Source organism: Pseudoliparis swirei, chromosome 8 (assembly GCF_029220125.1).
Source record: "Pseudoliparis swirei isolate HS2019 ecotype Mariana Trench chromosome 8, NWPU_hadal_v1, whole genome shotgun sequence".
NCBI lineage: Eukaryota > Metazoa > Chordata > Actinopteri > Perciformes > Liparidae > Pseudoliparis > Pseudoliparis swirei.
The window spans coordinates 17,571,840-17,585,601 of NC_079395.1; the positions used below are offsets into that span (position 1 = coordinate 17,571,840).

The following is a 13,762-nucleotide window of genomic DNA, read 5'->3' on the forward strand; positions in this document are numbered from 1 at the left end:
GCGTGCATTTCAAACGGTAATGATTTATGTATGCCTAATGGAAAGCTCAGCATATCTTTAATTCTCGTATTAACATGCAGCTCTAAGGCAGTAAAATGCAGTTATTACGTCCATGAAAATGAGAGACGCTGTGAAGGAGTTCGCTCCTTGATATGCATGAGGTGGCGTGAGGGTGATAGAACACCTTGGCGGCCGCTCTGGCAGCGACGTCCTATTCACCGAAGAAGAAAAAAACTAAAGTGACCTTCTTCTGTGCAGGCGGCAAGGACAGAGGCTCCGTGTGCTGCAATAACAGCGACGCCTGTTGGCTTCCAGTGACTGATGCTTCACACACACACACACACACACACACACACACACACACACACACACACACACACACACACAGGTTGGTATACGCCCTCTGGCCTCAGCAGGATGACCACGTCATAGAGCAAACACACCACTCACATGTTCAGAACAGTATCTCAAAGTTTATTTCCTCTCAGAATAGTGTGACGATTAAAAAAGAAAGGCAGAATAATTCTGTACAGTTACTTCTTATTGCATTCAAAATGATTTTATACATCCATATCAAACTTGATATACACTGCGGGTCACCGGCCCCTCCAACTGCACAGTTTCATGGGGCCCTTGTTTATTTTTTAAAATAGTCATCGTTCTTAAAGATCAATAATTACAATTCATATGTACATAACTTTGCTTAATTATTACTTCTTTATAAAAAAATAAAAATCTCTGTTTGTACAAAACTTGCATATGATACATTTCATGTCCAAGCAACATGTCTCAAAGTGATTGAAGCGCCATCGATGTGGCTTTTTTACAATAAAACCAAAACACACTGCAATATTAGGATATAAACGTGTATATGCACTCTCCACAGAAACAAATAACTTTAAAAATGTACAGTCTTCTCATTGTCAAGGAAGCATAAATTAAATCTTTGAATACATTTCTTTGAGAGTGAGCTTAAGTGTGCGATGTCTTCGTTGTTGTTTCTTCTTCTTCTTTTAGACGTCGTTGTTGGGACAGTGTGTTGGGGTGGGGGTGTAAACGGGGACGGCGATGTCACCGATCTCCTGCACCCTCACGGGCCGCGGCGGGGTGACCAGAACGTAGTCGTACTCTGTGTGCAGCACCTTCTCGTACACGCTCTGCAGACCCACCGTCTTGGGGAGGTGGGCCTGGTAGTAGTTGTCCCGGTGGTTGGGGTCCGGGGGCAGGGAGCCCGTCTTGGAGAGGCCGCTGAAGGAGGACATGGTGGGGGCCGGAGACGGGGCCGCGTTGGCTCTCACCGCCGAGGGACTCCAGCAGCGGTCCGAGTGACCCAGAACCTTACACTCACTGGTGCAAGCCCACAGAGCTGGAGGAGAGGAAGAGGAGTCCCATTTAGAACCACAGAACCCCATATTGACATCATCGTGTGCAGCCATTCGAATGCGCCTCGCCCTTACCGTTCTGACCCCCCATGGGAGGAACCACGGCCCCGTCCTTCTTCAGCCCGGTGTCTCCACTGACATCGCTGTCGCTGTCGTTGAAGTCGCTGTCTCCCTTGCCACTGTCTTTGCCGCTGAAGGCCGGGTCCCTGGCAGAGATGGTGGTGTAGGAGTTCCCCTTCCAGATGGTGATGGGCCTCACGGCCTCTTTGGCGTTCCCGTAGCCCGGCAGAGTGGAGTAGCCCTGCGTGGGAGAAGAGAGAGGACAGAGGTTAGGTCTGTCGGAGGAACACGTCATGGATTAGTCATTGTTGTGTTCCACTAGAACTCCCCCCCCCCTGAGCCCAATGTCTCACCTCGTGTTTGTTCCCTCGAGGCTTGTTGTTGCTGTCTGAGTCATACACGCAGGGCACCTCGCTGCCGTCCTCCGAGGCCGAGCACATGTCGCCGCCCCCGGGTTGGGCCGAGGTGAACACACCGGGTTGGCTGCCGTAGGAGTGGCTCTCGAAGCCCGCCACGCCCCCGCTCCCGTGGAGCGGCAGCAGCGGGTTGTCCGCCACGTGGTTCCGGCCCCGCTCCAGCGTGCCCTTCTCCCCGTACGAGTCGCTGTCATCTCCGCTCTTGTCCCGCTTGCGCCGGTTGCAGGTGGTGGCGATGAGGATGATGGCGAGCAGCAGGAGCGTGCAGCTCCCCGCGAGGACGACGATGATCACCACGGACAGGTCCCACGGCGCGCGCGCGTCGTCCCCGCCGCTCGACTGGTACACGGTCCTGTCGCTCGGCGGGGAGCCCGCGATGATGAGGAAGTGGAGCGTGGCGGTGGAGGTGAGCGCGGGCCTCCCGTTGTCGCTCACCGTCACGGTGACGCTCAGAGTTTCGTCCACGTCGTGGCTGAGCACCTGGTTGAGGTAGATCTCTCCGGTGGCTTTGTTGACCGAGAACACGGAGGGCTCGCCGGTAGCCAGCCCGTAGGACAGCTCTGCGTTCACGCCCTCATCCGAATCGCGCGCCTCCACCCGGGTGATGACGTAGCCGCTCGGCGCGTCCCGGGGCAGGAGGACTTCCGCGGAGCCGTTGTTGAGAGGCGGCTGAGTGATCACCGGTGCGTTATCGTTCTGGTCCACCACCCTCACGTAGACGGTCGCGCTGCCGGTCAGGGACGGGGAGCCGCCGTCGCTGGCCGTCAACCGGAGCTCCAGCTGCTTCATCACCTCGTAGTTGAAGCTCCGGAGCGCGTAAAGCGACCCGCTGGCCGGATCCAGGGACACGAAGGTGGAAATCGGGGAGCCCATGAAATATGTGTCCACCAGCTTGTAGCTGACCTTCCCGTTTAACCCCATGTCCATGTCGCGCGCCACCACGGTGCCGATGTACGCGCCCGGCGCGTTGTTCTCCACCACGGCCACCTCGTAAACCGGTTTGTTGAACACCGGAGCGCTGTCGTTCTCGTCCGTCAGCCGGATGGTGTACTGAGTGATGGTCCTGAAGGGCGGGGAGCCCAGGTCCTCCGCCACCACCGTCAGGTTATATTCCGGGATTTTCTCCCGGTCCAACGGGCTGGTGCTCACAATCATGAAGCTGTCCTCGTACGCCTGCTGCAGTCTGAAGTGGTCGTGTCCGTACAGCGTGCAGTGGACCTGCCCGTTGGCACCGGAGTCTCTGTCCGAGGTGCTGACCAGAGCCACGAAGCTCTCTCTCGCCGCCGCCTCGGTGATGTACGCGATCCCCGCCGTTATGGACGTCATGGGGGTGATGGAGATCTCCGGCGCGTTGTCATTCACGTCCTGCACCTGCACTACAATTTTGCAGATGGCCGGGGTCGGGTTCGGACCCATGTCGGTGGCCTGGACGTCGAACTCGTACGTGGTCTTACTTTCAAAGTCAATCGGACTCTCCAAGGTCAGCCGCCCGGTCTTCCGGTCCACTTTGAAGAGTTGCTGTATTTCCGTCGGCACCTGGTGACCGAACCCGTACACCACCTCGCCGTTCAGCCCCTCGTCCGGGTCCTCCGCGTTCAGGTCCAGCATGAGGAAACCCACCGGTGCGTCCTCGGGCAGGTCCAGGGAGAAGCTGCTCCGGTCGAACACCGGGCTGTTGTCGTTGTAGTCTTTCACCTTGATGTTGATGCGCGTCGTCCCGGTGCGGGACGGGTTGCCGCCGTCCATGGCGACCAGCTCCAGCGCGTAAGAACCCTGCGTCTCCCGGTCCAGCTCCTTCATGAGCACCAGCTCCGCATATTTAACCCCGTCGGCCCTGCTGAGCACGTCGATCGAAAAGTGGCTGTTGACGGAGATCTGGTAGCTTTGGATGTAGTTCACCCCGACATCTTCATCCACGGCGAAGTCCAGCGGGATGCGCGTGCCCACCACGGTGTTCTCTGAGATCTCCAAGCTCGACTCTTTCCGGGGGAACTCGGGGGAGTTGTCGTTGATGTCCTTGACCTCCACCTCGACATGGATGAGTTTGAACTGCTCCTTGGAGAAGCTGACCACGTCGAAAGCGATGAGGCAGTGCAGGGTGTGTTTGCAGATGCGCTCCCGGTCGATTCTCTCTCCGATGGACAGCTGCCCGTCGCTCTCCCTCAGGCGGATGAAAGACGAGTTGAACTGTTTCATCATCCTGAAATTGGTCCTGGAGCCCGTGGAGGAAATGTCCTTGGCCAAGTTTCCAATCACTGTTCCCGGTGCGTCTTCCTCAAATGTCTGATATTTCACCGTCTTCCCTTGTGTGACAGCGGCCAGGCTGACCAAGGAGACGCACAACAGCACCAACCGCCCGTTCCACCTTGTTTCTCCCATCTTGGCACCTTCACTCCAAAATAAACTGAAATTCGGCAAAGTCCAAGATGAAGTTGAAACAAAAACTGCTTAAAAAGAAAAGATCTCCTCCTTCCCCGCTCACCTCCACTCTCCGGTGTTGTTTATCTTTTTGTATAAAGCCAGTACTAAATATCCCATATATGTCTTTCAATGCGCACTCTGGATGCGCTCCGCTCTCTTTCTCTCCCCTCTCTCTCTCTCTCTCTCCCCACTGAGGTGTGATGCTCTCTCAGCGCAAGAGGGCTGCAGTGTCTGCAGGAGGGTTTATACGGGGAGGCATGCAAATGAGCAGCACTGTGACCAATCCGGGCTTTGAGAGGGGGAGAGGGAGGAAGAGAAAAGGGGGGTGGTGGTAGGGGGACTTCTGAAAGACCTCTAAACCCTGTTTAGAGATTCCTAGACTGTGCGAAGAGACTTGGCACCCAATATGTGGGCTAAACGCGGGGCTTGATTTAATATACAGTTTCCGTTACTTGCTTATGTTCCTGGGGCTGTGAAATGAGTGTGCGCACGGACACATGGTGTGTGTGTGTAGGGGGGGGGGGGGCGACTCAGAGATGCGCAGTGTCCCTGAGCTATATAGAGGACAAAGCATTTGAATAGGAGTGTCCGCTCCGGATGTCGTGCGCCATATAGGCGCACTTTCAGTCTAGAGATTTATGTCCAAACACTCCGCGGTTGGATCCCCGCGCGCATGGCCCGTGTAACCCTCCGCTGGAGCCACGGCGAGTCTGAGCTGTCCCCCTCTCCACCTCTGGTGGCGGAATAACCCCCCCCCTCTCCCCCCATGCAAGACTATGACGTGATTTGTCCTTTCTCCCCGTACACCTCCGAGTGCCCCGATCCACTCACCAGGCATATCCATAATAATGCACTTCTGATGGAGCCGGAACGCTGAGGCAGCTCAACGCGCTGAATAATGGCTGAGTCCGGGATTCTAGGAATGTGGTGTAACTGGTGGCAATAGCGTCCTTTTTATTGCTCATTTTTCCCCTCATTAATAAATTCCATAAATTTGCTCTGACTTCTATTATTCGTCCCCCAAGTGAGTTGTAATCCAGTAATTGTTGGCCCATCCGATCATATCTGGGACTTGAAAGGGGCCTATATCCACTTAAACATTGATTTTTATTATAATTCGGCCTCAGCTCAGATTGGCTCACGAGAGGTCTCGTGCGCAAGAGAGTTTTGTTGTTGTTGGTATTCTTAAAGCTGGTGGAGTCGGTTTAGCACGAGACTCTCCTTGGCCTCGTCTGCCAGAACAGAGAGGCAGGTGAAGACGACGCGCGCGCACACACACAAACACACACAAGCGGTCACGCGCGCATGCACTCCCTCACTCACACAGTGTTTCGCGAGCCCGTTACAAATGGGATTTGTCTGTAAACGCAGGGGGGATTTATCCGAAATTCAATAGTGAGATTATATCAAAGGCGCATATGAAGCCCTCGTTAGCAGCGGCGGGATAATGGCATGGCAGGGTCTCCCTTTGCAGCCGTCCACGCCGCTATTGTGGCCCCTGAGCCGGTCTGTAGGGACCCTAACCCCCGCTGCCTCATGCAGCCCTCTGTCTAACTGCAGCATAATGAGGCAAAGCCCCATGCAGCCTTTGTACCATCCCTCCCGACCCCCCCAACCCCCCTTCCCCAGACCGCCCGGTCCTTTTATTAGAGGGCGATGGGAGATGAATTGCCCCGCATCATGGGCCCTCCTATTAAAATACATTTAGAGAGCGACCGGAGCCCCGTCACGGCTCTTTAAGAGATTTGCTCATTCTTCCCCATTGGAATCGGCCACTCTTTCCTTACTTATCCCCTCCCTCTGCCCCTCCATCGCTCTCTCTCTCTCTCTCTCTGTCTGTCTCTCTCTCTCACACAGACACACAGACAGCTTTTCCGGGGCAACACTCGCCTTGCAGTGGAAGCTAACATCAGTTGGCATGTTGGATAAAGGGCCCATCTGCCACAGAAAGTCAAACAGGAGACACCTGGGTGCACAACAGGCAGCTTGCTGAGTTCGACACAGTCAGGCCTGTCCCAACGAGGAGGATATTCACATTCATTAAGGACATAGAGTTATAAGAGTTTATCCCTCACTGCCTTATAATGATCCTTTGGAATATGGGAAGGGTCTTTTTTCTCTCTTTTGTGCCACAAATAAAAGACAACTTTTATTTACAACCTTGCCACGTGCACATACTTTGTGCCAGGGGTTCATTCCAATGAGACGTAACGGTTTACATTGAGCTATACGTGAATAAAATAAGCCATGGGAAGGTTGTTATCTCTATATTTAGAGGAGAGTTCAAAGAAAATCTGAACAACTGGAGGGCAATTCTTTCTTTTATTTTTTTACAAAGTGGAAGACGAGTTTCAGATCCCCCCCCCCCCCCCATCACCACCCCAGTCATTTACGTATATATAGCCCACAAATACATTTCCTTATCAACAACTTATGTATTCGTTATCAACGCGTTTATAGCTGCATTGTTATCATATATTGGATAAACTGCATGCTAAAGGCAATTCGTGCACATGCCAGACACCCTGCATGTGTTCCTATAGTCTCGGTTTGGACTCCTCTCAAACATTATTAAATAATGAATAGGGATCAGTGATAAAAAAAATGAAGCTATAAGGTAACTGATGGATTAGTGTCAGCAGCAACGCGAGCCGGATCCAAAAGATCCCTCTTTCCCTCTAAAGCATCAGCGAGAGAGCGAGAGAGAGAGAGAGAGAGAGAGAGAGAGAGAGAGAGAGAGAGAGAGCTTATTGCACCTCAGTAATAATGTGCTCACTGCGGGGATGTGTTTTATTTCGCCGTGAGAGAACCGTGGTGTTTATTCTCATTTCTTCATGTGTTTAGAGTACACAGGGAAAGAGAGAGAGGGGTGGGTGGGGGGGGGGGGGAGAGAGGGAGCAGATTAAACTCCTTGCGTGCACGTGCATGTGCGCGTGGATTCGACAGACAGATATACTTTATTTTCTTCACTCCTTTTTATTGTTTGACGGGCTTTTGCATCCTCATCGCCCCTCAGAGCAAAGTTGTCGTTTGTGAAGGACACACACACACACACACCTACTACAAAAAACAGAGGAATATCTTTCACGTGACCATCGTGTCGCTCTCGCCCGTCTGCACGCGAGTTCAACAATAGCATTAGAGAGTCTCCATGATCCCCTCCATTCTTCACGGGACATATTAGCATTTTTCTTTAACGTATATAAATATGTCTTTAGAAGGACCCCCCCTCATCCCTTCTTTCTTTCTTTTCGTCTGTTGTGGTCCCATTTGCTCTAGTGATCGCCGGGTATTCGGGGCCTGGAGCCGGTGGCCCGATCCCTGCCTCTCACAGGGGCTTACACTCATTGAGATGGAAATAGGCGATTTGGTGTCTTTTGTCCACGAGATAAGCGGCTGACGGAGAAAGTGGGGGGGAGAGAGAAAGAGAGAGACGGAGGGTGAGAAAGGAGTATGTGTTCTTGCGTGTGTGAGAGAGAGAGAGAGAGAGAGGGGGGGGGGGGGGTAAGATAATCGATCAGGCCGCTGAACCCCCTGCAGCCCCCTCTCAGCTAACCTTTGCTTATAGCTCACGTGCCATCAAGAGGACTGAGTCCTAATTGGTTCCCCGCACTAATTATCCAATTACCGCCTCTCCTCCTCCTCTTCCTCCTCCTCCTCCTCCGGGGCTCGTGATGACCTCATCCTCTGCGCTGTTGATGAACATGATTAGGAGTGAATGCGCCCATCAGCTCGGGAGTGCACCACTTGAGGATCCTGCATGTGCCCCCCGCGGGCATGGAGGTCTTCAAGCACTTCACTGTGTGGAGGGATGGCGGCCATTCGACCTGTTGCTCCTCAACCCTTACCGAGGCTTGAACGCATGCGTGGTAAAGTGCTGCGCGGGTTAATTAGGGGCCTCTTTGTGTGGCCCTCAGGTGAGAAATAAAGGTCGGAGTATATGGCCCAAGAATATGAATTGATTTCCAGAACAATGGATTCACTGATTGCTTGTTCACCTGGTGTGCTTTTTTTCCTTCAAATAAAATGTAACATTGAGTCTCCTTCAATATTGCTTTCATAAAGCCTTAAAGAAACGTAGGACTTTTATATTCTCACTTTCGGCTTATGAAATATATTTCAGGAGGGATTTCACTTTCAATTTATTTAAGCAAAAATGTTTTGTCCAATGTGGTTTCTCCAGTCTGAGAATGTGATGCATTTATATACTCAACAGATTACGTCATAGTTTATATATCTCATGGTTTTGGACTGTTGGTGCGATATATTTGCAATTTTCCCTCGCATGAGCATTAACTATGTTATGACAATGTTATTAATTGATGAGTTAATTATAATTATTTATTTTTCAAACATGTCGCCTGAAGAGTGAAAGACTCGCGCATGCTCTCTCAAAGGAGTCAGACTCATTTTCCTTCGAGCCCAAAGAAAAGTTACAAAGCGCAACAAACTGCGTAAATGCTCGTTTCAAGGAAAACAACATAATTGATATTGCTGGAGTAAACGGACGCTCTGTCAGACTGCTTTGCTCGAGGGCACGCGGCAGTGCACATGTAATGGCGAGGCGCGGTGAGCCGCGTCTGAATGGAGCAGCCGGCCTGGACCGGCACCAAGACGCCACCAGATTGGTAACGTCCACTTACACTAAACACGTATTCCCCTTTTCCTTTAGTTAACTTGTGCTCCAATCCATCACCTCCAGCCCATCTGGCTCTGATTGCTGCAACACTTTGAATAAATTCCTCCCGACAAACAAAGCGGTTAACATCTCAATGAATGCCGCTTTTTACACCGCGCGCACAGATTGTGGGGAAACTTTAGAGGCCAGTGGAGTAACCAGTGCAAAGAAATCTGTCCCGGGACCCTCCCTCCGAGCTTCCACTTCATTACCGGTATTGTGGTCGGGAGCGCGCAATCTGTGCGGCCGCCTCCGCCAGGCCCCGGCAGCTTTCTAATGACTTTCCAATGATGATTTAGAGAAGCTCGCGAGCTCGTTTCCCTCCGAGCTCCTCCCACTTTGCCTCTCATTCTTCCTTTCACTGCTTTTGAGTGTCTCTTTGCTTTTGTCCTTAGCTGTTTTCATCACCGGCATCCATTCTGGAGCGTGATTCAGGGGAGGTCAGGGGGAGCGCGCATAAAGATCCGCACATCAGGCCCGAAGAAAGGAACCATCTATTAGGGAGTTATTCCTTACCAAGTTTGGCCTCTGCCTCAGTCTAGTAGTGAGAGAACCGAGGGGGGGGGGGGGGGATTTCTCAGTATGCCTTATTTCCTATTTTTTAAGACAAAAAGGAGTTAAAGTTAGTGCGTGAGGCAATAAAAGGCTATAAAGTGGGGTTGGGGGGGGGGGGGGGGGGCGTGTGCGCTGAACACACCTGATGGTTGCAGTGCGCCAGATTGTGTGCTTTGGATGAACAGATGGGGGTGGATGAGTTAAGAGAGGCATGGAGGGAGGGAATGGCAGCCGTCTGCATATCATTCATGTAAAGTTATGTCTGCCCTTCTTCTCTCATCTCGTGTGGTCAATGTGCACGAAGACAAAGAAGAAGAGGAAAAGAAGAAACGAATCTGCAGCACGCAGATGAACTGCAGTTTGATGTGAGAGAGAGGTTGATAGCCGAGAGCAGGTTGAAGGCTGAAATTGCCTGTGATTTTTCCTCAATCAGTGGCCCATTGTCTGGCGCTCTTATAGATGTATATAGAGGGAATATTTTTACCGTTTAAATGACTCACTTAACAACCTTGTGATGAGAAATTAGTACCCTTAGAGGCTTAGACACAGCGTGCAGGCGTGACACACAGCATCGCCGCATGAGGGTGAATATTCATCTGAACTGTGAGCGTTGGACCAGTGATTATGTAACACTACGCCGCCCCAGACGCAGATTATCATGTTATTAGAACGATAGGCCGTCACTGAGAGGTCGACTCAGAGTTTGTGTCCTCGGAGATTTAAAGGTTCAACGGATCCGGCTATAATTTGAGTTTAAAACCATGAACGATATTAATCAAGAGAATGTGAAGAGGTTACAGTGGTGATATAAAGTTAAAGACATACAAAGACACGTATTGTGTTGCAAAGATATTCAAAACTAGCTTGCTAAGCGACTAGCCTGTACTTTCATGTATTACCACTAGAGAGGCTAGTGAGTTGTCTCTCAGTCCAGAGAATGAAGAAGAGGCGTTGCAACGCTTCTGATAGTTTGTTCATTGGATTAAATCCAAAGTGGCAGAGAAAAAAAAATGGCGGCAACCTCTGGCCCTGAAGTGCGGGAGTGTCTTAAAACTTGCATTCTCTCTACTGACCACCAGGGGGCGGCTCCTCTGGTTGCAAAGTCTCTGAGAAAATGACTCTCTACTTCTCTCTTGATTTATTCCCTCAGTCAACATCGTGAACATGAGTTTAAGGTCTAAATCGTCTTCGATACAGCGTGATGTTCATTTCCGGAATTATGGTACAATTTAGATTAAAATAGATCATAAAGCGGGGTGTGCGTTAGGGCGCCCTCACTGTGATTGACAGGCCTCTAGCGGCCGTTACTGCGTCTCTTTGACGCTCTTACTTATCACAAATATAGTAGCGTCCGTTCGATAGTTGTAAAAAGCCAAGATGGTGACGGCCAAATCAACGGCAAACTCAAGGCTTCAAGTCGTCAGTCCACTCCCGGAGCTGCAGAGAGAGAGAGAACCTCCTCCCGTTGGGGGAGGGGATCTCCTGGTCGTGGGGGAGGACGAGTTTCTGCCAATCCAATAGACAAACTATTAAAACCTATGGGCCGCACAGCCGGGTTATTGTCCCATAAACACACAGATGAGTAAAGCTATAGGCTGATTCCACACATGAAGATTATAATGCAGCGGTGTTCTTGCTCCTTTATTGCTGTTAGCTGTTGTTTTTATTTATTTAAATCACTTATTTAAATGATTGTACATTCAGGTAGTATGTAGCAGGAGAGGTGAAACGGTCAAACACGACACACGGCATGTGTAGATATAAATGTATGACGAACTAAAATGACAGACTGAAACGGAAAATATATACACATGTATAATATGTTCCAGTGGCGACATGAGGTTACTGAAGAATCTCAACAAGGAACGGATAGATTGCTATATAATTTGGGGAGGATGTGCACAAAGATCCACTCAGTAGATTGTTGGACTTTCTACACACAGATTGTTGGACTTTCTACACCAGAAACGGTTCTTCACAGTGATGCCATGGAAGAACCATTTCTAGTTCCACAGAGAACCTTTCAAACCAGGGTTCTTTAAAGAACCATGTCCTTTAAGAGTTCTTCAAATAACATATAAAGGTGCCTCAAAGAACCTTCAATAAATGGTTCTTTAAGGCACCATTTATGGTTATAAAAATAACCTTCAAAACCAGGGTTCTTTAAAGAACCACATCCTTAAATAGTTAAACAAAAAACCTATAAAGGTGCTTTTAAGAACCTTCGATAAATGTTTCTTTAAGGCACCATTTCTGGTTCCACAAAAAAACTTTCAAACCAGGGTTCCTTCAAGAACCATTTCCCTAAATAGTTCTTTAAAGAACCTGTAAAGGTGCCTCAAAGAACCTTCAATAAATGTTTCTTTAAGGCACCATCTATGGTTATAAAAAGAACCTTTCAAACCAGGGTTCTTTAAATAACCATTTACTTCATTCCAGATCCTGTCCTCCTCACCTGATTGTCCCTCATTCCCTTCACCTGGTCCTCACGCCCTTCTCACCTGCCTCTGATCACCTCGTTAGTCCCTCATTCCCTTCACCTGGTCCTCACGCCCTTCTCACCTGCAGCCCATCCCCTCATTAGTCCCTCACTATTTAGCTCCCTCACGTCCACTTGTCCTCTGCCAGATTGTCTTGTGTGTCACCGCCAAACTTTCCAGCGAATTCCTAGTACTAGTTCTGATCTGCCTGTTACGACCCTGTTTGCCTGTTCACCCGACTTGAGATTTGTGCCTGCCCCTTTTGGATTTGTTGCCCTGTTTGACTGACCACCCCGGTTTTGACCCTGCCTGAAACATTAAGTAAACAGCCTCCTCCTGCATTCCTGTGTTTGTTGTGCTTTTGGGTTCCAGTACCTGTAACCATTACACCCATCATGGAGAAAACCTCCTTTTGAGGCTTATTTAGCCGCTTTAACTTTAAGCAATAACCCACTAACCTACTTTAAGAGTCACACAAGTCAATCAGCCACCGCGAGCAGCCGAGGTGGAGCAACGCTTCTTAAACCTGCCTCTGTGATCGGCTACAGAACTCCCTCTCACTTTGTACTTCCTTTCCGCTCACACTCCTCTTGCTCTCTTCCTCCACACCCTATAATATTTCTCTCTCCACTTTCCCTGTGTTTTTTGGTGCCGTTTTAAGTGCCTGCAGTGCTGTTGGGAGCATTAGCACGGGGCTATATTAATGCAGATTGTGCAGGTAACACGAGTCCAGCTGGCGGTGCACTTGGTTGGCGAGCTTCCCCCCCCCCCCCCGCAGCATTAAAGCTCTCCCTGTTTATGGAGTCACCCTCCATAAACAGCACGATACAATTCTCTTTGATCGTTACGGCGCACGCCTCATATACAGTATAAAACAACACAAAATATGAGAGGACACGCACACACACGCACACATACAGGCTCCACATGCACACACAACCGTGGCATTATGCGATCAGTGTGTCCCCTCTGCATGCGCCAGCAAGACTTTGAAGGGAAGGCATTGTTTTCCCCCTCGGGAGTAAACAACCTCGGAAGAGAAATGACTATATTCAACAAATGGTGTATAAGCACCGAAACGTCCCACGCCCAGAAATAAATAAACATATACATGTGTGTGTGTGTGTGTGTGTGTGCTCGATAGAGCTAATCAATATTTCAACAGCTCAGGATTGTTCATGCAGGCCGTGAGAGGGCTGATGAGGCCGAGCTGCTATAAGACAACGTGAGCACCACTAGAGGACACGCGTACCTTTCAGACGAGACGACAGCGGAGAGAACCACTGGAGGCCGTCCGCTGCGTGACATCAGGAGGAGGCATCTCCGCCTGAGAGGAGCAGGCCCGTGGTTTGACGCTTGTTGTCGAGGGCAATTCGAATTTCACTTGAAAGGTGGAACCGTGACGCCGGATGGGTCGACACCAAACGGAGAGTTCGGAGCCACGAGGCCGTCGATGAGATGGTTCAGATGAGACAGGAAGGCTCTAGACTCGGGGATCGTGTGTTTGAGGCGGAATTGTTCGTCGAAAACTCTCGTCGGTTTCGCCAAGAGACTGTGCATAAAGTATCACGGGTTCAGAAAAGACAACATGTTCATTTAATTTCAACATTTTGTTTGTAGTCTACTCCACACTGACGCGATGGCTACCTCGCTGGACAACAGATCTGTCTCAGGGGTTGAGAGGTATCGACTTATTCCTTGAACCTCCAGTCCTCCCAGTTCTTTTGGAAAGTTGGGCTACAGAAGCCTGGGAGGCTCATTTCATTCTGA

At 50.3% G+C, this 13,762-nt stretch overlaps 1 protein-coding gene across 1 annotated transcript; it reads right to left on the reverse strand.

Annotated features, from left to right (window-relative positions):
- Positions 1-453: 453 nt before the first annotated feature.
- On the reverse strand, positions 454-4,405 carry LOC130198114 (protocadherin-8-like). The gene is made up of 3 exons (XM_056421202.1): positions 1,796-4,405; positions 1,458-1,683; positions 454-1,366 (listed from the first exon to the last, which is right to left on the reverse strand). The coding sequence occupies exons 1-3, from the start codon at positions 4,235-4,237 to the stop codon at positions 1,014-1,016; spliced, it is 3,021 nt and encodes a 1,006-aa protein (XP_056277177.1). The 5' UTR covers positions 4,238-4,405; the 3' UTR covers positions 454-1,013.
- Between the last annotated feature and the right edge of the window lie 9,357 nt (positions 4,406-13,762).